This window comes from Drosophila subobscura, chromosome U (genome assembly GCF_008121235.1).
Source record: "Drosophila subobscura isolate 14011-0131.10 chromosome U, UCBerk_Dsub_1.0, whole genome shotgun sequence".
In the NCBI taxonomy this organism is placed as follows: Eukaryota; Metazoa; Arthropoda; class Insecta; order Diptera; family Drosophilidae; genus Drosophila; species Drosophila subobscura.
The window spans coordinates 13163961-13186857 of NC_048534.1; the positions used below are offsets into that span (position 1 = coordinate 13163961).

Here is a 22897-nt window from a genome sequence, read left to right on the forward strand (position 1 = left end):
CACGCCCCTGGCAACAGACAAACAAAAAACAAAAATTGTTGAAGCCAGCTTATAAAAGTTGATCAAAAATAAAGTTTTGCCTATGAGAAAATGGATAGTTCACAGGTGGCTGACGAAGACTACGAACTTCTGGGCGAGGAGGAGGAACTGCTGGAGGAGCAGGACATATCTTTCCGGCAGGACATCATCACTTTGGAGTAAGCGAGAGGCTACCGCATAAAACTAATTCGATAATGAAATTTCACCCTCTGTCAGGCACTCCTTTGGATACAACTGCAAGCGGCTGTTCAACCTGGTGCTGGTCGATCCGGATACGCTGATATTTGCCTCCGGTAATTATCTGCACAGCTTCAGCATCTCACGGCAGGAGGTTACATTCCAGGAGACAGTCTCTGGCTGCGGCATTGGCTTCATAACAGTGAGTTCTCAGGCGTGCCCTCATTCCATTTAAATTTATTTGCTTATGGCTTGCAGAAAAATGAGCATCCCGACTACCAGAACCTCTACACAGTGGGCGAGAATGGACCCAAGCCCACGATATACATCTACGAGCATCCCTCACAGAATGTGCGCGTGAAGCTGTTGAATGCGGCAAAGGCCTGCTTCACGGCAGGATCTTACAATTCGACGGGCGATCTGTTCGCCTCTCAGGCGGGATATCCGGACTTCATCATCACCATTTGGCGCTGGGAGAAGGCTGAAGTAATTCTGCGCGCCAAGTCGTTTCAGAGCGACATTCTCTTTGTGCACTTTTCCGTGTACAATCCCATCCTGCTGTGCTCCTCCGGCCTGAGCCACATCAAGTTCTGGAAGATGGCCAACACATTCACGGGCCTGAAGCTGAAGGGCGACCTGGGCCGCTTCGGCAAGACGGACTTCAGTGACATTTACGCCATGTACATGCTGCCAGACGAGAACGTGATCTCCGGCTGCGACTGGGGCAACATGCTGCTGTGGCAGGCGGGCCTGATCAAGTTCGAGGTGTGCCGCAAGGGCCGCAAGCCGTGCCACACCAAGCCCATCACCCGCATAACCATGAAGAACGGCGAGGTGACCACGGTGGGAATGGATGGATACGTGCGCGTCTGGTACTGGGAAACAGTTGACTTGGCAGATCCACCGGAGGATGATCTCTTCGTGGAAATCGATCCCATCTACGAATTCAAGATAGCCGAAGTGGAGCTGCGCTGCATGCAGAAGATTATGCCCTTCGACGAGATGGATTTTACGCACTACGCGCAGGATGGCAAGGGCGGCATTTGGTTCTGTGACATCAACACCTACGACGTGCCCCAGAAGCCCCGCCAGCTGTACTCCTGCATTGGCGGCAGGGTCCTGGCCGCCCAGATGTCCCCCGTCTCGCCACATTTCCTCGCCCTCTCCGAGTGTGGGAAGATCTTCGTCTATGACTACGAGCAGCGGCGTCTGCTGCTGGAGAAGCAGTTCGCTGCTGGCGGCGTGGACTTTCTCTGGTTTGACACACAGATCTCTGCGCATGGCACAGAGCTGGTGGCAGGCTTCGGGGACGGCATCCTTCGCCAGCTCTTTCTCGACCTGAGCAACCCCAAACGGCCAGCCCTGAACCGTGTGCGCGCTTTCAAGGCACACACCTCGCCCATCACTCGTCTGACCATCAATCGGCGCAGCTCTCTACTGCTAAGCGGGGCCGCCGACAAGAGCATCTTCATCTACCAGCTGGGCCGGGATGAGTACGATTTGGTGAGCCTTAAGCCGCTGGGATTCGTGGAGCTTGCGGCTGTTCCGAATTGCTTCTACTGGCACAAAGCGGACCCCAACGTGGTGCTCATTGGCTGCAAGACGGGCGAGGTGTTCGAGTATGACATACGCACAGCGGTCACCGAGGAGGAGACCTATCTGAGCTACAACATCACGGAGCAGTCGCGACTGCGCAGCACCCGCTTTGTGTCTGTAAAGAGCCGCCTCCGCCGGGATATCCGAAGGGAAAAGATTAAGAAGCGGAAGGAGCGCAAGCGGGAGAGAAAAATGTGGGAGATCGAGAAGCTGAAGAAGGCCAATCCGGGGCTGCAGATCGATATGGAATCGGCCCTGGCCGACTCAGAGCCGGACGAGGAGGAGGAGCCGCTACACATACCCACAGTTCCCAGTGCCATAATTTGGCTGCGCTACACGATTCGCGACACCATCTGGGTGTCCATGTCGGGCTACGATGCTGGCTACATTTACGAGCTTGAGTTTGGGGCTGCCGAACCCACCTACAGCACCATGATAGAGGATGCAGATGATCTGGAGATTCACTCGTACTGCATTATGTGAGTTATCGTCGCAGAATGACTGCGAGAACTGCTTCTAACTCTTCATTCTGTTCACCCACAGCGATGAGTACTTGATCTTTGGTCTTGTCAACGGACGACTGCGCATCAATCGGCTGAATCCTGACAATTTTACGGATCTCTCCGAGTATCGCGTGTATCCCATGCACGATGCGCTGAAGGGCATCATTCCCAGCATCCAGACCAGCTACAACGGGGAGCACTTGCTGTCCATTGGCCACGACGGCAATGTCTTTCTCTACAAGTGGAACGGGGAGAAACGGATTGTCAAGAACGAACTGTTGGCGGAGCTGCCTGCACTGCCCGCAGCAGTGGCGGAGCCCGAGGACATCATCGATCCGGAGACACCTTCCCTGGAGCAAGAGAAAATCAATGCCGAACTCCAGCGCCAACAGGAGGCGGCTGAGGCACATGATCGCGCTGTTCTGGCCAAGATTGGGTCCCTGCAGAGCGAATACTTTGAAATTGTCAGACGCAACGAGGATCTCCCGCTCGGACTGCGGGCCAAGGACACTGACTTGCTGCTAGACGATCGCATTACGCAGCAGATACGCGAGGAGCTCCAGGCAGAGCTCGATGATGTGCGCGAGGATTTAGCCTACGACTTGGAGTACGCTCAGGTGGGCCACTCCAAGTTGTACACTCACTTCCTAAAGGAGCTCGACCATGTACCCTTCACAGTCTCCTCCTTGCGGTGAGTTAAGCCAGAACTGTTCTGGCATTGCCTGAACTCAACGTTTCTCTCGTGACAGCTCCCGCATTTCGGGCATTGCAACCTTTCGCCTGCAAGCTCTCGGCGAGGATTTCGAGCAAATCAAGCGGGACATTGAAGAGCGGCTAAAGCAGGAGCACGATCTGGGGTAAGTATGGGGACCGGACTCGCCACACTTGTCTTTCGGCCACACAAACATAAATCTTTTGCCATCTTCGACATGCAGCCTACACAGACAGGACCGCATCGCGGAACAGCCCGAAGTGTAAGCCAGATTTTATATCTAGTCTGCTTAGAGACCAACTGCACTTAAAGATTTGAATTTTTAATAGTTTATAAGACACAAAGACGCACAATGCACTTAGATGTCCACTGACCCGTATTGCCCATCACCTAATGACATCCCCGTTTGACAGTCTTCAAGATCTGGTTGCGGCCGAGGAGAAGGACGATTCGATTAAGGAGCCACCGCCGGAGAGCTTCTTCTTTGGACGTGATCCTCGCAGCATAACGCCGCGTTTTAGCAAGAAAATGATGCGCCTTCTGCTGCGCTTTCGCAAGCGTCAGCTATACGAAATTCGACGCATCTTCGACTGGGATAAGTTGGAGCGACAGAAGCCCGACCCGAATCGGAACCATCCCGATGACGACGCCAAGATCGAGGAGGCAATGCGCAGCCTGGGCGACTACAAGCTGAAGATCGGGGCAGACTACGAGCCTAAGTCGACGGAGACGCTGACCTACAAGTACATAGAAATCGTAGAGTGTCGGGAGCGGCACTTCGAGCTGGTGAACAGATTCAATCAGCTGGTGCTGGCAATGAGGGAACGCAAGAAGGAGCTGCTGGAGTCCATTCGCAAGAAGAGGGACCGCCTCGATGTCATCCATCAGTATATGCCGGCAAAGGATCGACTTCATCTAGAACCCATTCACGAAGTGGACATGGACTCGGAGTATCCGGAGTTGAATCTAATCGAGCACTTCCAACCGGGCTGCGGGGTGAATATCGATGATATTCTGCACTTGGAGCGCAGCGTGGAGGAGGTGATGGACTCCCTGAAAGCGGAGAAACTCTCCTTGTCTGGTAGCATTCAAACCGCGGCCAACATGAATACGCAAGAGCTGAAAGAGTCAATCATATACGAAGCGCTGCAGATATCTATGTTGGGGCAGACCTTGTCGAATGCCGAGCTAAGCGAGGAGCTGCAGCAGCTGCCGCCGCCCAGTGATGCCGCGTACTTCGAGCGAAACGAAGAGGGCAACTCGCCGATGATGCTGGAACTGCGGCATCGCTGGCTGCGGGAGCTCCTGTTCGAGCAGGCTGCCATTCGGGCGGAGATCCAGGAGGAGGTGCGATTGTTCGACAAGGAACTCGAGAAGCTGCACGTCAAGCGCTTCCACGTCAAGATGGAGGCCGAGTTCATGGCCTCCTTCCTGATCAGCCTCAACCAGGAGCTCTACATACTCCGTGACAGCGAGGAGATCGAGAACCAGCTGCTCCAGAACGCCAAGTTAGCCATGAACACTCGCAACGAGCTCCAGCTGGTGATCAACGCCACAAACCGGCAGCTGGACGAGCTGCGCAAGAACATCGACAAGCTGACCGAGCAGATTTCCGCCCTCCGGTTGACTTTCCTAAGCACTGCCAAGGGTCACAAGTTCTTCGATTTCCTGCGACGCATCTTCAAGAAGAAATGGCGTCCGCCCAAACGGATAAGAGGCGACGACGAGTCCACCTCATCATCCTCCGAGTCGTCGTCCTCCAGCGAGGAAGAGCAGGCCGAAACGAAGAGTCTGGACTCGCTGGACATGACCACCATACGACTGGATGAGGACACCTGTCCCTCTGGCCTGGAACGTCCGCTCTACGAGCTGGCCTTCGTCATGCGGTCCGAACGCCACGAACTTGAGCGCTCAAGCATGGAACTGAATCGTGAAGTGGACATGAAGCGCACACAGATAGCCGAGATGCAGATCAAGATGAAGTACCACGAGGAAATGTATCAGAGCGAGAAGAATGCCCTGCTGGAATTTAGAGTAAGTTCGATATAGATTTGATATGATAAATAATAATTTCTCGTACCTTTTGCAGCGCCAAAGACAACAGGAGATCAACAAGGTGAAGCTGAGTGCCATTCTGCGCATGGATCAGTTGCAGCACTTCTACGAGGGCGACGACTACCGCGATCTCTCCAAGGCCATACTCTTCGATGCTAACATGCTGCTGGATCTTCGTCGACGGGCGGACAAGCTGAACGAGGAGACCCTGGCCACGCGCCGCTGGCACCGCATCAACATTGTTCACCTGCGACGCATGAACACAGACATCAAGTTCATGAGGTATGAAATCACGCGACTCGAGGAGGAAATCAAACAGGCCATGATGAAGAAGTTTGGCCTGATTATCCAACTCGATGAGCTGGAGGAGGAGGTGCTGAGGCGTTACGTCTTTGATCTGGAAACCACGGCCGAGCAAGAGCTAAAGGCGCTCGAGCTGGAGCTGTTGGAAAGACAGGTGAGTTCTGACTGGATCTACACTTACTTTTCGAGTACTGCATCCCTTTCCCACACAGCGAGAGCTCAGCCGCTGCGAGGAGGAGCTGATCCAGGAAACGCAAAACAACACCGAGAAACTCAACATACTCACGGTGCTGCGCGAGGAGAAGAATATTCTGGGCATTATTCTGGACATCCAGGAGCGCAACTACGCCAAATGGACCAGGCCGCAAGTGCTCAATTTATCCTACGACATCGAGAAGCTGATGGGCATTGAGAAGTCGCTGCTGCAGCAGATTGAGGTACGCCAGGGTATTCCCTTACACAAAGCAGTCTACATTCAATCCCCTCTGCATCCCTCAGTGCTTGGAGCGGGAGATCTGTGCCCTGCGGCTCAAGTCAAAGCCGCTGCAGATCAACAACGAGACGGATGCCACTCAGGAGCCGCAGGTGACCAGCGAACTGCTGCCCAACGACGAAGCTCTCGTGTGTCCAGCCATACTAAATGTGGATGCCTACATGCTGCCGCCCATGCCAGATGACTTCATAATGGACCGCGTGCACACCATCGTGCAGAAGAGCTTCAATCGCTTCTTTGGCCGCAGCACAAGCGCCGAGAATGTGAGAAAATTCTCACATCGGGCCTCGCTGTACCTCTGCCAGGCGGCCTACAGTTTCCAGGTAAGATCTAGTCTCAGGTTTCAGGCTACAAATTTGAGTGAATTTCCGCTTTCAGGGCAGGTACACGGATCGCATTGCAGAGTGCATCACGGATCACCTGCAGACGATTGTGCCCAAGAAGTATTTCATTCACATCAGCGCCGATGAGCTGCGAAAACTGTTCAGCGAGGTGGTGGCCGTCTTCGACTACGAGCGCAGCGATGTGAACACCGAGGAGCTGATCTCGGGCATATTTGACCATGCCAAGGACTCGCTGTGCGCACACGTTCATCTGGGCGATGCGGACGTCGTTAATCGCACTCACTTCATTGTGTCGCACATGTTCAAGGAGCTGATCGAGGTGCTGCCACTGGAAGAGTTCCTGTCGGACGAGACATTGCGCATCATTGTGGACATTCTGGAGCGTGAGCCGATGGTGGATCCGCGTGCCATCAACGTGGAAAAACTGATCGCTAGTACGCTGCAGCATGCCAAGGAGAATCTGCTGGACGGCATCACGGCCGTTCCCGTGCGCAAGCTGGGCGGCAATATCCAGCGAGACCTGATCAAGCGCCGCCAGTACAAGCCTCCCAGCTGCGAGTCGCCCATGTCGGTGCGCATTGCCAGCAAGAAATCGTCGGGCAGTGGGCTACCCTTTTAGTGCAGCGTTTTATTGGACTATAAAGCTTTTGGAAATGCATTTTAAATAAATAATTATCTTGGAATTGTGGATATTTACGACAACCTCGCCTTCACCGTGTTCATCTTGAGTGGAAGCAGCTCCAGCATTTCGCGCACCACACCAACCTCACCATGCAGCGGCACGGCCGCCTCCTTGTACAGCTCACAGCCGGCGATGAAGCGCTTGTAGTAGGTGTGACAGCTGTTGAGGTGCTCCAGCTGCTGCAGAGGATGGGCGCTGATCAGCTTGTAGAAGATGCGGCCAATGTGGAAATGGGCGTACAGCATGGTGCGCTGCTCTTCCACATCCATGCTGCTGCGCCACTCCTCGCTGTTGGGCGCTGCCAGGTAGGACTTCACGTAGCTCTCAAAGTGTTTGATGGCTTTCATGCAGCTTTGGTTGACCTTCTTGATTTCGTCTGGGGAAGGTGTTGGCTTCTCCCTGATGATGTCTAGACGGACGTCCAGGACAGCCGCATGTGCCGTGCCGGCACCGTACCAGCACTCCCGGCAGATCTTCATGTAGAAGATGGGATCGAGCAGATCGATGAGGTCCTCCAGATACTTGGCGCGTCTCTTCTGCATCTTGGCCTGATTCTCGGGATTCTCCTCGAAGAATGCTATGTGCTCGTAGGCCTCCGCGTAGTCCTGCATTATCTTGGAGTACTCTGTGGCCTCTGTCTCTGCCTTATAGTAGTCCTTTGCTATGTCCAGCCATTCGTTTACAAAATGAAACACGAGTTTGGCATCATCGAAGATCAGGCAATAATCACAGCTAATACGGCTCTCGCAGGCTGTCAAATCCAGATCCGGGAACCTGAAATCATCCTCTGTCAGCCGCAGATGCTGAGTGGCCTTGTCCAGTTTTTGAGCCTCTTCATCGTCGTCGTCGTCGTCCTTTAGCAGCCGACTCTTTGATGTCTGCAGCAAGTACAACCCGTACTTGGCCCAGCAGCGAGCCACATCGGCATAGCGATGCTTGAAGGTCTCGGTGGTATCCTGGCGCTGCTGCTCGCTCATCTCTGGCGTCAGCATGCTGATCTCGTACTCGGCCATGACGAGAGTGGCCGCGGCCAGGTGATGCCGTGCCTCCTTGAAGCGCTCCTCCCCAATGTAGAACTGCGAAAGAGTGGCCGTGTTCAGGGCAAAGTCAATGGCGTCGTACGACTTGTACTGCAGCTGCCGCCGCAGTGTGCGATGACAGCAACTGGCCGACTTCTCCGGCTCACCCAGATGACCATACATCTGGGCCAAGTAGAAGCAACAGAGGGTGTAGAGCTTTTCAAGCTCTACTGGACCAGACGCTGTTTCCCCTTCATCCGGCGGACTGAACAGATCCGTTATGGCCAGGGCCACAATGCCACTGGCCTTGAACTCTTCGTAGTTCTTCTCCGCCTTAAGTAGCATATCCGCAGCCTTTCTGTACTCCTGCCTCGTGGCAAAGACAAGGCTGAGCTCGTTGATCGCTCCCAGATAGGGTATAATTCCTTCGGCACACTGCCTTACCGGATCTGTGAGTTCTATGCAACGTTTCAGCAGGCTTTCACCCTCAGACAGCTCCTCCGTGTACACGTGGATGCGCCCCAGATCTCTACAGATGAATGCCAGCATGGACTTGTAGCACAGGTCATCACTGCCGCCATCCTCCTCGCTGGCCCGAATGGAGATGATCTGATCGTCCAGCTGCTTTTTCAAATCCTTTAGCACATCGCGCGCTTGGTAGTGGGAACGGAATGGATCTGTGGGCGGATCCCCCCGACTCTCCTCCTCCACCAGCTTGTTTGCCTTCTCGTACAGCTCCTTGTAGTCACTCAGTGTCTCTTTTGCTATGCCCATTTCTACTATAAGCTCCTATGACCGGTAGCAATGTAACTTTTTACTCAATTTTGCGAATATTTACTTTTTTTTTTTTTGATATTTAATCGCTACAGCGAATTTGGTTGGTCGCAGAGATGAGTCCGCATTGACCAGGTACTTCAGTTTTGTGTTGAATATTGTAAAAAGTTACTTAAAAAAAGAGTTGTTATTGTTAGATTGTGAGTTATGCCCTGCCCGCTCCGCTTGTTCGGGTTTGGGACTTTCTTGGCAAGGAAATCCTCTCCTGTGACTAAACGGTCAGGGAAATCCTCTCCTGCTACTGAAAGGTCAGGGAAATCCTCTCCTGCTACTGAAAGGTCAGGGAATTTACTTTCTTGAACACAAATACACATTACTTTTCTTACAGTCGACTGGCTATCGTTACTACCCTATCATTGCTTGTCTATCGATAGTTTAGAGTCTCTAAGTGTGACCGTTTCAAGAATGGCGTGCCTTTTTATATGCTGAAGAAAGTGTGGTATTTTTACCTATCAATATACAGGCACTCTTTTTTTCAACATAGTTTATATTTCACGAATATACCATATACCAGAAAATTCAACCAAAAAATAGATTTATATTGTGTTGGATTTTTGGCGCCGCGACCGCATATTTCAAAGGAAATATATTAAACTTATTTGAACTCATATTGACGCAATTAGATAGTAATAATGAACAAAGCTAAGGTCGAACGCGGTGAGGACGGACTCATTAAAGGCAAAGTGAAGAGACTGTACCACCAGAGATATCGCGCCGAGTGGGAAAGAAACCCAGAGTATTCGAGTTGGCTGCGCCCAAGCAATGACGGTTATTCTGCTCATTGCCAAATATGCGACGCGGATATGTTGGCCAGGTTGGCCTCCGTCAAGCAGCACCACAACACCAGGAAGCACCAGGAGAGCATTAAGTGCAACGCGTTCCTATCAATGGTGAGCATAAGCAAACACATACAACGAGAACAATGGCGGAACAAAAAAAACAAACAACTATCACTTTTTCCAAACACTAACTCTTTCAGAATATGATTAAAAGCGAGCATGGCATTACCTTCGAAGCGAAGCATAAACCAAAGGCTAAGCCCAAATTCAAGCCAAAAATGAAGGTCGCTGCAAAGATAGAGCAAATAGAGGAGCAGGAAATGGTGTCCAACGATGACTCCATACTAGACGATTTGCTCGGAAACGAGTCGCCGGAGACGAAATATGTATATGAAGCGGAACACGTGGACGGTACGGAGATGCAGCAGGACTACGACAATGTGACCGAGGAGATGGAAGCCGAGGAGTTGCATACGAAGCACGAAGATGATAACGGGATGCGACTGGACGATATACAGGAAGTGTGCATACCCGAGGAAAACATAATCAGCGAATTCGATTTGTTCGGCAAGAGTGTGGCGCTGCAGTTGAACCACATGGATCTGGAGGATGCTCTGATGTGCCAAGAGCGCCTGCAGGTGGTCCTCACCGAGTTTCGTCTTACAATACTTAAGCGCAGTAGGGAAGCAAAACGCTCTGCATAATCTTACATATTTTTATGTATATCTTTCTTATGTTTTTATGTACGTAGAATAATTGAAAACTGCAAATGCTAAATAATAATAACTATTCCGCTTCTATTTCGTCTATAAACGCGCGGCATTTCTTTTTTAAGACTTTGACAGCTTCCAGGAAGATCACATCTGGCTTGAGAGACCCCACAGACTCGACTGTGAATATATAATGATCTCGGACACGCCCCAGTGTCACAGAGTCCTCCAGCTGGGGATAGCGGTAGACATTGCGACTGCAGCTGTCGTAGCGGGCGTCTTTCACATAGGCACACTCGTTCTCATCGATTCCAATGACACCGGGCGAGAAGCAGCTCTGCAGCAAGTAGGCATCCTTGCCGGAAACCTCGCGATTCAGCTTGATCTGGGGCAATAGGCGATAGTAGGCAGTTGCCACCGGCGAGAACTTGGCATGGTCTTTACCCAGCCCCTTGACAGCTACCAAACGCAAATCCAGCTCGTGCCCTGGCCGCAGTTGTGCGATGAGTATGTCCTCGTGAATGCAGTTTACCATGCTCTCGCTGTAAATTTGTGCCTGCTTTCCCTTGGGAAGCCACTTTAAATGACCCGAATAGACCTTGTGGTTCTTGTAGATGTCATCAAAGTTGGATTGATCTTTGCTGGCATCCTTGCGGCGGGTACACTTGACTTTAAGCTCGTACTCAAGAGTATCCTGCTCGGTTCCAGCCTCGCTGCTCTCTTCAGTGCGATAGGCAAATAACCTGGGGTCGGCCTTCAAGGGCAGGAGTCCCATACGATGCGCCAGCACTTCGTCTTGTATAATGGAAGTGTTGTTATAGATGTACACCTTCTCTATGGCCATGCTGGGCACCTCACTGAGCATCAAGCGGCGAAAGGCGTTGGCTATGGCCGGATACACGCCTATCATGTCAAACTCCAAGCCGTCCTCATCGTTTCTGCAATAACAAAGTGCATATTCTGCCTTAGGGAACCAGAAGTCAAAAGTGCTTTCTGTTCTTACCGAATGATGGCCACTTGAAGTTTCTTTTTAAAGACTTCCATGTTAAACACATCGTCTGCCAGTCCATAGTCCTGTGGATCCTCTTTGACTCTATGCTCCTCCATGTACAGCAACGGCTCCTTTCTCTTGGTACTGGACATTTTAGCTAATATTTAGGAAACAACAAATCTATTTACTGCACGTGTTGAGTCGAAAATAGTGCAGATATACCAAAATTAAGTTGGCAGCACCAGTTTACGAACAGCTGGGATTCCGCTGCGAATGTCAGTTTAATAAGAATAAGAAACGGACCGGCGAGATTTATTCTCCAGCCGATTTACGTAAAAGTTGAAAATCCCTAAATTGGCCTGAAAGGATGTCACGTTCTTTACAACGTTTGCTGGGTAGCTGTAGGCGCTTGGTTCAGCAGCCCGTCTTCCGCCCGCAACGTACTTTTGCTGCCGCGCCAGATCCCGTTAAGGGCAAGGGGCCGATATCGTGGAAAGGCTTGGCTGTTGTTGGAGTCCTGGGCGCCGGAGGTCTGGGCTTCATGCTCTATGTGAAGAGCGAGAAGGATGAGGCACGAATGTTGGAGCGTAAGAGGCAACTTGGCAAGGCAGCTATTGGTGGGCGTTGGGACTTGGTTGACTCTCAAGGACAAGTGCGGAAATCAGAGGAATTTCTGGGAAAATGGCTGCTTATTTATTTTGGCTTCACCAACTGTCCAGATATTTGTCCCGACGAACTGGAGAAAATGGCGGCTGTCGTCGATGAAGTCGGTGGGTAGAAAGATAAAAATAACAACACGCTGAGTATGATTAATCCTGGTTATTGCATTACAGAAAAGTCCCCACAGACGCCGGCAGTGCAGCCCATATTCATAACAGTGGATCCAGAGCGTGACTCCAAGGAAGTGGTCGGAAAATATGTCAAGGAGTTTTCACCAAAGCTGCTGGGACTAACTGGCACCGTGGACCAGATCCGAAATGTGTGCAAGGCCTTTCGCGTTTACTTCAGTGCCGGTCCACGCGACGAGGATAACGACTATATTGTGGATCACACCATTATCATGTATTTAGTCAACCCGGACGGAGAGTTTGTCGATTACTACGGCCAGAACAGGGATAAGGAGCAGTGTGTGGCGTCGATTCTGGTCAACATCGCCAAATGGAATTCGCTCAACAAAAAGGGTTGGTTCACCTAGGCTGGGCAAGACCTTGCAAAATTAAAATGTTAGCTTTGTTTTTATCTTTATAGCTGTGCTGTCAAGAATTGTAGCAACAGAACAAAAAGTAAATAATAAAAATTCAAATTTAATTTGGTCTAAAATAGAGCAAGTTGGCAGCTTAGCTCCATGGTGTTTTCATTTACGCCAGGTTGGCAGCTCTTTTTGATTCGTAGTGCTGCGTGGATGTTGCAGAGATTATTGTTTTCTCGCAATAAATTAATAATAAATACAAAATGGTGCGTGATAAGTGATAAAACAGATCGAATGCTTAATTCTAAAAATTATTTGCAAGGGGATTGCAAGAATTGCAACCTATATTATAGGTATCACGGCTTTTGTGATTCGGTGGAAAACATAACCTTAAAAGGCGGTTCATTGTTGGCTAAAATTTGCAAAAATATTCTCTTTACAGCGTCCGTTGATGCTGCAAGGCCACGAGCGTTCCATAACGCAGATCAAATACAATCGGGAGGGAGATTTGCTCTTCTCCTGCTCGAAGGATCAGAAGCCCAATGTATGGTACTCGCTGAACGGCGAACGCCTGGGCACATACGATGGGCATCAGGGCGCCGTCTGGTGCCTGGATGTGGACTGGGAAAGCAGGAAGCTGATCACCGGTGCGGGTGACATGACAACCAAACTCTGGGACGTGGAATATGGCACCATCATTGCCTCCATCCCCACCAAGTCGTCGGTGCGTACCAGCAATTTCAGTTTCTCTGGAAACCAGGCTGCCTACTCCACGGACAAGGCCATGGGACAGAACTGTGAGCTGTTCATCATTGATGTGCGCAATGCCGACTCATCTTTGGCGGAACAGACGCCCACTCTGCGTATACCCATGACCGAATCGAAGATCACTTCCATGCAGTGGGGTCCCTTGGATGAGACCATCATTACAGGTTAGATTGCAGGTCTTCCAGAGAGATGTTCCTAAATAAATAATATGCATTTCTGTATAGGTCACGACAATGGCAACATTGCCATCTGGGACGTTCGGAAGGGCCAGAAGGTTGTAGACTCTGGCAGCGATCACGCTGCTGGAATCAACGACATGCAGCTGAGCAAGGATGGCACCATGTTCGTGACCGCCTCCAGGGATACCACGGCCAAACTGTTCGACTCCGAGTCCCTGATGTGCCTGAAAACCTACAAGACGGAACGACCCGTCAATTCAGCAGCCATAAGCCCAATTCTGGATCACGTTGTGCTGGGTGGAGGACAGGATGCCATGGAGGTGACCACAACATCCACAAAGGCTGGCAAATTCGATTCGCGTTTCTTCCATCTGATCTATGAGGAGGAGTTCGCCCGTCTCAAGGGACATTTCGGTCCCATCAACAGTTTGGCCTTCCATCCGGACGGCAAGAGTTACGCCTCGGGCGGTGAAGACGGTTTCGTGCGTGTCCAAACATTCGATAGTACATACTTTGAGAACATTTTCGAGTAATCCACCCAATAGTCTGTAGTATTTATGTGGAGGGAAGGCGCTGCCAGTGAAGACGGGACCTAATCCACACCTCATTCACTGGTGCCATGTTCATGTGCATAGAGAATTGTCAAATATACGCGAGAACGAAAAGAAAGACGCGTCGTTTATTAAGTAACATTTAGGATTAACATCAGATTACATTCTTATGTGTAGTTTTTGCATAATCAGAAAAAGGAACGCTTCTTTTGCTTCAAGACCACCGCCTGGCCCTGCATGGCCGCCCACTGTGCCGGTGTGGGCAGGCATCCAGGCGGTGGCGGCGGAATAACTACAGAGCCCGAAGGAGTGGTCCTGACCTCTGCTCGGGAATCCAACTGAAGAACGTGTGCGGCCGCGGCTCCAGCCGAAGTGCTCGGCCCAGCCAGACCATAGCCAGTGCCGTGATGAACGGGCATCCCATGGCTTTGCTGTGCACTAAATGGCCCCGGTCCCTGCTGATTATGACTAATCATGCCGTAATACTGATTTTGCCCTGGTGCCGCAGTGTAGGATGCCTGATGCCCAAAGCCTCCCCCACTATTCCGCTGACTCTCCTCATACGTGGGAGGTGGGGCGCGCTGCAAAGAAAGCGTATTAAATCGTATACATTTCTCCAATCAAGAGTGGAATGTCTTGTGTACCATCGCAACAGAGTCCGCGGCACTGCAGTGTTTGTAAGACGGAGCAGACGCCTCACTTAAAGGATTACCTTTCGAAGGATTCGACATTGATATTTCTTTGTCTGTTTACTTTTTATTTTTGTGATTCAGATAGGGCTGCCTGACTATTCGATGGTTTTAGAATTGCGCGATTGAACGATGCTTTTCGACCATCGATATATCGTTTCAGAGCAAACGCAAGATTTCGAAAACCTTCAACCACAAAATCACAGACAAATACAAGGACAAGTTGTAAAGGTTCTGAGAAGTCAAATGCATTGCATGATACCACACTGGAAGGTAATTACGCTGATTAAATAAACTCAACTGTACGAATTTTTAATTTTGTTTTAATTATTTCGATATATCGATGTTTTAAACAACCGAAACAATCATGGAAACAGCTGCTCCCTTTAAACGGGAAGAGGAAGCGAGCCGTGGTCTGCCAAAATCTGAGAATTCAATACAAATTTCATCATAAAGACTGTTTATCATAGTTTTTAGTATACAAAAACGGGTATTTGTATATAGTTAAACCATGGCGCACGCCACACCACAGGTGAGTGCAAATATCCAATTCTCAGGCAACCCGCATCTGTATTTCACATTTCTGTGACGCAATAGCTTGGTAAACGTAAACTTTAACTCTAAGAAATGTTTTACATTTGTAGGGCTTAAAGCTGTTGAATGGCTGGAGGCGTCCAGGTCGCTTTGACAAGGGTCTGGGAGCCCAGCTTCCCGATGCCTACAAGAAGTTTTGGCGGGAATGGAAGCTAACGAAGCCAGCCGCGGTGCATTATATACCCAAGGAGAGTGAGTGGGAGCGCGACGAGGTCACAAATGCCATTAAGCCGGTACAGGATATTCCTTTGCCCCTCATTGATACCCCTGAGTCGCACCAAGGGATTTGGGGTGGCGAGGCCGTGATAAAGGGCTTCCAGAAGCGCAATCAGACGAAGCGGCGCGTTCCACACTTTTGGGTGCCTCAGCTCCGTCGCTCCGTAGTACACAGCCAGGTGCTGAACGAGTACATTTCCGTAGTTGTTACCGAGCGCACTCTGGATCAGATTCATGAATGCCATGGCTTTGATCATTATCTGCTCAAGAATTTGGCCTGCGACCTGCGTTCGGCATTGGCCCTGAAGCTGAAGCGTCAACTTCTGCTAGCGCTCAACGCAGGCTGTCCCGCCTTGGCAGACGAGCCTCAGCACCAGAAGGAGGTCCTCAAGGAATACAGCCGGTACTTGGAGCCATATACACCCGAGGAAATCGATTGGTATGGCCACACATACCTGGAGGCCATTCGTAAGCTGCAGCAGCAGCAGCGCGATGCGGAAATCGTAAAGCCGCACAAGGTGGAGTTTCGTAGTAAATTGATTGAACAGCTCAGGGAAGCGGGCATCAGAGAAGCGGGCAAGCTGGAGAGACCAGATGTGCTGGCAGCGACTAGCGAGCACAAGGATGCGGATATTGAGGCTTTGACCAAGCTGTTAGTATTGTTTGAGTGTCCTTGATTCATTTTCTCATATTTATTTTTTTTCATTGCAGGGAATCCTCGCCCTCGTCCAACAATTGGCTGTCGAAGATCAATCCATTCGGCAAGAAGGAGACCTAAGGCCGCGTCCACTCTGTTTGTTTTTGATCTGTGTTCAACTCGGAAAAAATAAAACGTATTTTGTGGTTTCCGTAGTTCAAATCCCAGTCCACAAACTTATTCTTGACTTAATGCAAATATTCGTTATATTTGGTAAAAAAGAATACATAAACAAACATAATCACAAACAGAACAGAAAGTACGCTGCAAAGTAGAAAAAGGAATGATTGCAAATCCCACAGAGAACACAGAGAACGAACATACAAGTTGTAAATCCAACGCACTGATGACCTTCCTAAGACTATTTTATGTATAATTTATAGCTCCGCAAGGACGGGCGGGGCAGAGAGCTTTGTGCCGTTTGCTGCAGTCCTAGTCCAGGGGGGAGTGGGCCCCGCTCTGTTCTATGCAATGGGATTCTTCTTCATCAGCTCAATGTCGGCATTCATCATGTCGCTGACGAGCTGCAGGAAACTCCACTTTGGTGTCCAGTTGAGCTCACGCTTGGCCTTCGAGGCATCTCCCAACAGAAGGTCCACCTCCGTGGGTCGGAAATACTTTGGGTTTATGCGAACGCGAACAGTGTCGGTGCTGCTTTCGATGCCTACCTCCTCAACGCCGCTGCCTTTCCACGTTATCTCGCGTCCAATGTGCTTGAAGGCGGCCTCAACAAACTCACGCACACTGTGAGTCTCTCCGGTGGCAATCACATAATCCGAAGGGCTGTCACGCTGCAACATCATCCACATGGCCTCCACGTAGTCACTGGCGTGCCCCCAATCGCGCTTCGAATCCAAGTTTCCGAGCTCAAAGTACTCCATTTGGTTCAGGAGAATCTTTGCAACGCTTCGCGTGATCTTTCTGGTAACAAAATTCTCCCCGCGCCTCGGACTCTCGTGATTGAAGAGGATTCCATTGCATGCGTACATGTTGTAGGCCTCCCTGTAGTTGATGACTATCCAAAAGCCGTACATCTTGGCGCAGGCTGTAGGAACAAGAGTTTAGACTGGAATCGATTGGACTTATTTCGATTTCTCACCATAAGGCGACCTTGGATAGAACGGGGTCTGCTCATTCTGTGGCGTCTCCACGACTTTACCATACAGCTCCGACGTGGATGCCTGATAGAACCGCACAAGCTTCTCGATACCACATGTGCGGATGGCATCGAGGATGCGTAGCGTGCCTACGGCATCCACTTCGGCCGTATATTCACTCAAATCGAAGGATACTTTCACGTGTGATTGTGCTGCCAAGTTATAGATCTCTGTGGGCTTTACCATGTTGATAATCTTCACCAGGCTACTGCTGTCCGTCATGTCCCCATAATGGAGCTTCATCTTTCCGCCCTTGTGCGCCTTGGGATCAGCATAGAGGTGCTCAATGCGTGTAGTATTAAAGGTGCTGGCCCGCCTGATAATCCCATGCACTTCATAGTCCTTCTTGAGCAGGAACTCTGCCAAGTATGAGCCATCCTAGGGAGGTAGAGTAAGCGGAAAATGTTTTTAACACGTAGGCAGGTGCTGGTTGCTGAATTCTGACTAATAAATTGGCAATTGGTTACACACCTGGCCCGTTATGCCGGTTATCAGCGCCACTTTATCACGAGATACGCCTCCATCCCCAGTGCCGTCCGCCGATCCATTTAAGTCCTTGCTGCTGTTGCTCTCCGATCGTGGTTTCTTGCTTCCACTGGCCCCATCGCACCTCGACATGTTAATTGAAGAAGTTTAATTGTTTTACTAAGCCCTAATTCTCGGTTTTCACGTCGACGTAGGCGTAGCGTAGTGTAAACAATTCTGTTTTATCTATTGTGCACAGCGTTGCCATCCCCGAAAAGTGGCCAGACTTGTGTTGCCTGGACACTCACAGTGGTTCTAGATGTGTGCAATTTTCTTGTTTATACCTTGGCATACGAAGGTATATTACTTATTTTTATATAACAAAATAATATACCAAAAAAGGATCATATTGATTAATAAGTTACTAAAATAAGCTAAGCAGTCAGTCTTTTTAGGCTGTTATTCCTTAAAGTTACGTGTAAGCGCATGTATTTAAATTCCCGTGTGACCAATTTGAGTGCACTGCGCTACCACGGTAAATCAGGGTTGCTTAGTCACTAGCACCACGTAGCGCATCCACACTAATTCTGCGGGAAGTAATATCTTATCAGCGCCGATTCCGTGCCGTGCGATTCCCAACCGGGTACATTTACTTCTTCCGTGGGTGCTGTTACGTGTGGCTGGCTTTCCATTTCATTTTTCGACTAGCGGCTTGATAAGACCGGTCCCAGCCGCAACTACCGAGCACTCACCGCACCAAAGTACATCGCTTCGTTTGTGATAAAAGGCAAAAAAAAATAAATAAAAAATGACTGATATTATCAGGAAAGGAGCTCTGTTCCTAATGAGCCAAAAGTGTTACGATAACTACTTCCTGGAGCACGACTTCTTGGACAGTGAGTTGGCTGGCACCATAACTGGAGGAATATATTTTTAAACTATTAAACTATGTTTGCAGTTCCCTGTTTCAAGGCTTTGCTGAGCAAGGGACTTGGTCTGGCTATCATTGCCGGTTCGGTGCTCGTGAAGGTCCCCCAGGTGCTGAAAATCCTCAGTAACAAGTCCGGCGAAGGCATCAACATAGTGGGCGTCATGCTGGATCTGTTGGCCATCTCGTTTCACATGTCCTACAGCTTCATGAACGGTTATCCCTTCAGTGCCTGGGGCGATAATACCTTCCTGGCGATTCAAACAGTGACGATTGCGGTCTTGGTCTTGTATTTCAGCGGTCGCAAGGCTCAGTCAGTGGTATTCCTCCTGGCCTATGCAATACTTCTCTACGTGCTCAACTCTGGCTTGACACCAATGAAGGCATTGCTCACCATCCAGAGCTGCAACATTCCCATTCTGTTGGTGGGTAAGCTGTCGCAGGCGTACACCAATTACAAGGCTGGATCTACCGGCCAATTGTCAGCCGCCACATGCATCATGATGTTTGCCGGATCGGTGGCTCGAATCTTCACCTCTATTCAGGAAACTGGCGATCAAATGATGATTATTACCTTCTGCGCCTCCACATTCGCCAATGGAGTTATTGTCTCACAGCTGATTTACTACTGGGATAAACCTGCTGGCGCACAGGCCGTCAAGGCAAAGGTCAAGAAGCCCAAAAGCAAGAAGGTCGATTAGAGATTAGAATTAAAATACCTCGAAGCTCTTGAGTTGGAACATTTTCTCGACATTGTAGAACAAATATTGAAAGATTAAATAAATTCATTCTTAGTTTATCGAAAGCAAAGTCTTAGTTTTAGTTGTCTTCGGCCTCGAAGTGCTTCTGCAGCAATGCCAAGGCCCGATAACGGTGCGAGATTGTGTTTTTCTCCGACTTGGGCAGCTCGGCATAGGTCTTCTCGTAGCCCTTTGGCTGGAACACGGGATCCCTGAATCAGAAGATCATTGCCATTGTGAATAATATTGTTTATAATCAATCGTTTCGATGACTCACCATCCAAAGTCCCTGGGGCCACGCGGCTCCACGATCACACCCTCTGTAACGCCCTTAAACAACTTTGGCTCTGCATCGGCACCATCGCAATAAGCGAAGGTGCACACTGCCTCGGCGGACTTATCTTCCCATCCGGCAAGTAGCCTGAACAATCCCTCTGGCTTCAACTTCTCCAAGAACCACTTGATGTACGGCCCGGGCAAGCCCTCTAGAGCGTTGAAGCACAGGCTGGTGTCCTCCACCAACACTGGACCATTCACGCGACGCGCCGCCTCCTTGCATTTCTTCACAGCTATCTCATCAATCTCGCCTGTAAGTTAACCTCTTTAGAGCACTCATATACCATAAGGAAATAAAAACCGTGCGGTGTGTAATGCGAACCTTGCAACTCCGGCAAATCCACTTTCTTGGACACAATGGTACGGGGGAAATTGGGGCCCAAGATTGCGATTAATTCCTCCAGCTTCTTGGCGTTGCCCGTAACAAAGGTAATTGGTTTCGACATGACTCGCCTATTGTTGGAGTCAATTGAAACAATTTAGAATTTACAGAGAAGAGATTTGTGTGTTTGGTGAGGCCGGTGCGTCGCGTGCTTTGTGGAAACAGCTGATTTCGGCTTGTTGGCGCCAAAGTAGTTACGCATTCAAAATTTGTTCAGATTTCGACTTTTCTATAATAAAATCAATCACACGAAATGGAAGATTTAAGTAGCCTTCCTAGTAGAGTAGGTTTTATTCAATGTATTGTTACTTATATTTAAGACAGCATTTTTTGTTTGTGTGGAGCTTTTGGGTATGGGGGATGCGGAGTACGGGGCCAGAGACCAATTAAATGAATGTTTAAATGAAAAGTGCGTTGCGCTGCTTGATTTGGACAGACAGAGGACAGAGTGATGGAGTCTAGTCGTCCAGCGTGAGATGCACATTTGCCGAGGGATGCAGTCCGAGATCTTTCAGCGAGCTCTGGTTGTGCTCGGCCTCGAGCGACTTGCGCGGAAAGGCGCAGATGAGCTTGTAGCCCTCTTGTGGGATGTGCTTGTGCGTTTGGCGAATGTATAGACGCAGGGTCTGAAGCTTGGTGTCCGAGGGCCAGCGTAGCTGAACGATTTCATCGGCGCCCAGGGCATTCAAAAGACGCAGCTTTAAAGTGGTCACCTCGTCCGTGGCTTCGCCCAGCTGAGTTTCGTAGGAGGTGGCGGCAGCTGCAGCCACTTTGAGCTCGTCATCGTCGAATTCCTCTAGGCTCTCGGCATCACTGGCCTGGCCATCCACCTTGTTGGCATCTCCGTTTTCGTTCATCGAATTCTTGATGGCCAGCTCGAGCTGCTCTTCCTCGGTGAGCTCCAGCAGCTTGGCTCGCTTCTTTGGCGTTCCGCGGGAACTGGCCGACGAGCACGAGGCCTCGGCATCCAGGTCCACGTCCTCGATATCATCGTCCTCAATGTTCGTGGCAGCTCGTTTCGACGAAGTACTGGGAGCATCTTCGTGGGTAAAGTCGCGGTGCTCTCGCAGAAATTGCCTCAAATCAGGCAGAACATTCTCCTGAGTGGGCTCCGGGCTGCGCCAAACCTCCTCGCCAGTGCGGGGATCAATGATGCACAGATACGGCAGCTTTGCGCAGTGATAAAAGGCCACAAAGCGGCGTCCCTCGGAGGTGTCGTTGTCCACCTGCCAGAACGTGAATTGACGCCTTACCAACTTCTTCAGATCCTTGTTTGACCAGACATCGCGGTTCATGGTCTGCGACTGAAAGTTATCCCCTTGTACGTTAACCAGCAGCCATCGCTGCCGCTTGGTGGCGAACTCGCGGGCCGCCGTCAAAGTTCCGGAATAGAGTATGTCTGTGGGGGGGCGGAATAGATCACCAAGGCGGGATGTGGTGGTGGCTGTGGCCGCTCCGGCGCGTGAATTCAGCGCAATGGCCTGTCCGGCGACAACCATTTGGGCGGAGCGTTCGCGACGCCTTCGGTGGGCGCCGGGGTCCGAGTAGGCGCCTGTGGCCTGCAGTTGCTCCTCCATCAGGGCTGCCTCTCGGGCAAAGTCGCGGAGAGGACAGACCTTCTGCCGCTGCGAGACACGCGACAGCCGGTTGCTGTTGCTGCCACCGGACGCAAAGAAGTTGTCGTCTTCTGGCAGTAATAGCTGCTCCCTAATCGGAGCTATGGGAGCACGCACTTCGTCTTCATCGTCCAGTATTGGCAATGAAGGACCCGCGCTCGTCGATGATGTCGAGGCAGCCGCAGCACCACCCTGCTCGAAAAACAGGGCCACCGCGGCAGCCACATCGTTGGCACAGGCTCCCAAATAGTGTTTGGCTTCATCCGCAGTGCATGCCGTGATTTCCACAACCTGCTTCACCAGCTCGTCTGGTGAATCATCGCTAGTGGACATTTTGTCTCCTTAATAGTTAATACTTTGCAATTTTAGTTTAAGTTGTCGCCAGTGTGACCGCAGATTTATCGATCAAATATACCGCAAGAGCCTCAAAAGGATGGCGAGATATTATCAGCTTTAAAATATACGGAATCCAACACACAATGCTCGTCGATTTTGTTTGCGCCAAAACTATAAATGTATCTGATTGATAAATCAATTCTCCAGCGATTTAGAAGTTTTCATTACTTCCTTTTATTGTATACCGCATTATTGGATAAATACGATCCTGTGGGATATACCAGTATGGTAGTTTTGTTATCGTAGCTGAGTACTCCGCTAAAAGCTGGTTGCTACATCTTTGTCGAAAGAAAACAGGGTTGATTTCTTATCGTATAGATCGTGTTTAACATCAAATTCCTGATACTATGCTTTCAAAATCTCAATTTAAAAAGAATATTGCAAAATAGGGCTGGTAAAAAGTGTATGAAAGAACTACGGCCAAACTTGTCAACATTTGCCATTTCCATTTTCTCGTCAGGTGTCTCTGTCGCTAATTACATAGATATGTAGTAAATATGTAGCAAATCTGTAGTGACCGTGTCCCATCGTAAGAATGTAATTTTAATAATTTTTGATTATACCTTTTAAGATGAATAATAAAATTAAAGTGGGTACTTAAAGTTTGCACATCGTTTGGGAAACTAATTAATTTTTCGTAAAAAATTGTATATTCAGTGCTGAAGTTACTAGTTAGCTAGCAATCGTAAGCCGAATATTAAAATCAAGGAATATCAACGCATTCATAATTCACATCTTCAGGCGCAGGCGAGACAGC

At 49.9% G+C, this 22897-nt stretch overlaps 12 protein-coding genes across 12 annotated transcripts; 6 read left to right on the forward strand and 6 right to left on the reverse strand.

Moving 5' to 3' along the window:
• Nucleotides 1–21: 21 nt before the first annotated feature.
• LOC117902210 (cilia- and flagella-associated protein 44) lies at nucleotides 22–6891 on the forward strand. Its single transcript, XM_034813429.1, has 10 exons — nucleotides 22–197; nucleotides 256–418; nucleotides 475–2291; nucleotides 2356–3006; nucleotides 3065–3172; nucleotides 3441–5061; nucleotides 5117–5539; nucleotides 5598–5822; nucleotides 5884–6201; nucleotides 6257–6891. Exons 1-10 carry the CDS (start codon nucleotides 91–93, stop codon nucleotides 6839–6841), a joined length of 6018 nt encoding a protein of 2005 aa, XP_034669320.1. The 5' UTR covers nucleotides 22–90; the 3' UTR covers nucleotides 6842–6891.
• LOC117902215 (KIF-binding protein) lies at nucleotides 6831–9072 on the reverse strand. The gene has a single exon (XM_034813441.1). The coding sequence runs from the start codon at nucleotides 8695–8697 to the stop codon at nucleotides 6916–6918; it is 1782 nt and encodes a 593-aa protein (XP_034669332.1). The 5' UTR covers nucleotides 8698–9072; the 3' UTR covers nucleotides 6831–6915.
• Nucleotides 9073–9231: 159 nt separating this feature from the next.
• Nucleotides 9232–10349, forward strand: LOC117902224. The gene is made up of 2 exons (XM_034813457.1): nucleotides 9232–9647; nucleotides 9737–10349. The coding sequence occupies exons 1-2, from the start codon at nucleotides 9390–9392 to the stop codon at nucleotides 10238–10240; spliced, it is 762 nt and encodes a 253-aa protein (XP_034669348.1). The 5' UTR covers nucleotides 9232–9389; the 3' UTR covers nucleotides 10241–10349.
• On the reverse strand, nucleotides 10238–11460 carry LOC117902220 (DNA-directed RNA polymerases I and III subunit RPAC1). Its single transcript, XM_034813453.1, has 2 exons — nucleotides 11250–11460; nucleotides 10238–11184 (listed from the first exon to the last, which is right to left on the reverse strand). The coding sequence occupies exons 1-2, from the start codon at nucleotides 11387–11389 to the stop codon at nucleotides 10323–10325; spliced, it is 1002 nt and encodes a 333-aa protein (XP_034669344.1). The 5' UTR covers nucleotides 11390–11460; the 3' UTR covers nucleotides 10238–10322.
• A 52-nt stretch (nucleotides 11461–11512) lies between these two features.
• Nucleotides 11513–12494, forward strand: LOC117902223 (protein SCO1 homolog, mitochondrial). The gene is made up of 2 exons (XM_034813456.1): nucleotides 11513–12007; nucleotides 12071–12494. Exons 1-2 carry the CDS (start codon nucleotides 11605–11607, stop codon nucleotides 12430–12432), a joined length of 765 nt encoding a protein of 254 aa, XP_034669347.1. The 5' UTR covers nucleotides 11513–11604; the 3' UTR covers nucleotides 12433–12494.
• A 63-nt stretch (nucleotides 12495–12557) lies between these two features.
• Nucleotides 12558–14042, forward strand: LOC117902221 (eukaryotic translation initiation factor 3 subunit I). The gene is made up of 3 exons (XM_034813454.1): nucleotides 12558–12692; nucleotides 12869–13358; nucleotides 13419–14042. The coding sequence occupies exons 1-3, from the start codon at nucleotides 12690–12692 to the stop codon at nucleotides 13904–13906; spliced, it is 981 nt and encodes a 326-aa protein (XP_034669345.1). The 5' UTR covers nucleotides 12558–12689; the 3' UTR covers nucleotides 13907–14042.
• Nucleotides 14035–14727, reverse strand: LOC117902228 (DAZ-associated protein 2). The gene is made up of 2 exons (XM_034813462.1): nucleotides 14569–14727; nucleotides 14035–14505 (listed from the first exon to the last, which is right to left on the reverse strand). The coding sequence occupies exons 1-2, from the start codon at nucleotides 14653–14655 to the stop codon at nucleotides 14113–14115; spliced, it is 480 nt and encodes a 159-aa protein (XP_034669353.1). The 5' UTR covers nucleotides 14656–14727; the 3' UTR covers nucleotides 14035–14112.
• Nucleotides 14728–14986: 259 nt separating this feature from the next.
• LOC117902222 (39S ribosomal protein L28, mitochondrial) lies at nucleotides 14987–16277 on the forward strand. The gene is made up of 3 exons (XM_034813455.1): nucleotides 14987–15145; nucleotides 15258–16075; nucleotides 16135–16277. Exons 1-3 carry the CDS (start codon nucleotides 15125–15127, stop codon nucleotides 16199–16201), a joined length of 906 nt encoding a protein of 301 aa, XP_034669346.1. The 5' UTR covers nucleotides 14987–15124; the 3' UTR covers nucleotides 16202–16277.
• Nucleotides 16278–16335: 58 nt separating this feature from the next.
• LOC117902219 (GDP-mannose 4,6 dehydratase) lies at nucleotides 16336–18000 on the reverse strand. The gene is made up of 3 exons (XM_034813452.1): nucleotides 17749–18000; nucleotides 17220–17655; nucleotides 16336–17165 (listed from the first exon to the last, which is right to left on the reverse strand). Exons 1-3 carry the CDS (start codon nucleotides 17893–17895, stop codon nucleotides 16585–16587), a joined length of 1164 nt encoding a protein of 387 aa, XP_034669343.1. The 5' UTR covers nucleotides 17896–18000; the 3' UTR covers nucleotides 16336–16584.
• Nucleotides 18001–18291: 291 nt separating this feature from the next.
• Nucleotides 18292–19480, forward strand: LOC117902225 (mannose-P-dolichol utilization defect 1 protein homolog). Its single transcript, XM_034813458.1, has 2 exons — nucleotides 18292–18638; nucleotides 18701–19480. Exons 1-2 carry the CDS (start codon nucleotides 18551–18553, stop codon nucleotides 19369–19371), a joined length of 759 nt encoding a protein of 252 aa, XP_034669349.1. The 5' UTR covers nucleotides 18292–18550; the 3' UTR covers nucleotides 19372–19480.
• On the reverse strand, nucleotides 19400–20266 carry LOC117902227 (inosine triphosphate pyrophosphatase). Its single transcript, XM_034813460.1, has 3 exons — nucleotides 20069–20266; nucleotides 19688–19997; nucleotides 19400–19622 (listed from the first exon to the last, which is right to left on the reverse strand). Exons 1-3 carry the CDS (start codon nucleotides 20190–20192, stop codon nucleotides 19490–19492), a joined length of 567 nt encoding a protein of 188 aa, XP_034669351.1. The 5' UTR covers nucleotides 20193–20266; the 3' UTR covers nucleotides 19400–19489.
• A 112-nt stretch (nucleotides 20267–20378) lies between these two features.
• LOC117902218 (UBX domain-containing protein 7) lies at nucleotides 20379–22146 on the reverse strand. Its single transcript, XM_034813451.1, has one exon. The coding sequence runs from the start codon at nucleotides 22075–22077 to the stop codon at nucleotides 20587–20589; it is 1491 nt and encodes a 496-aa protein (XP_034669342.1). The 5' UTR covers nucleotides 22078–22146; the 3' UTR covers nucleotides 20379–20586.
• Between the last annotated feature and the right edge of the window lie 751 nt (nucleotides 22147–22897).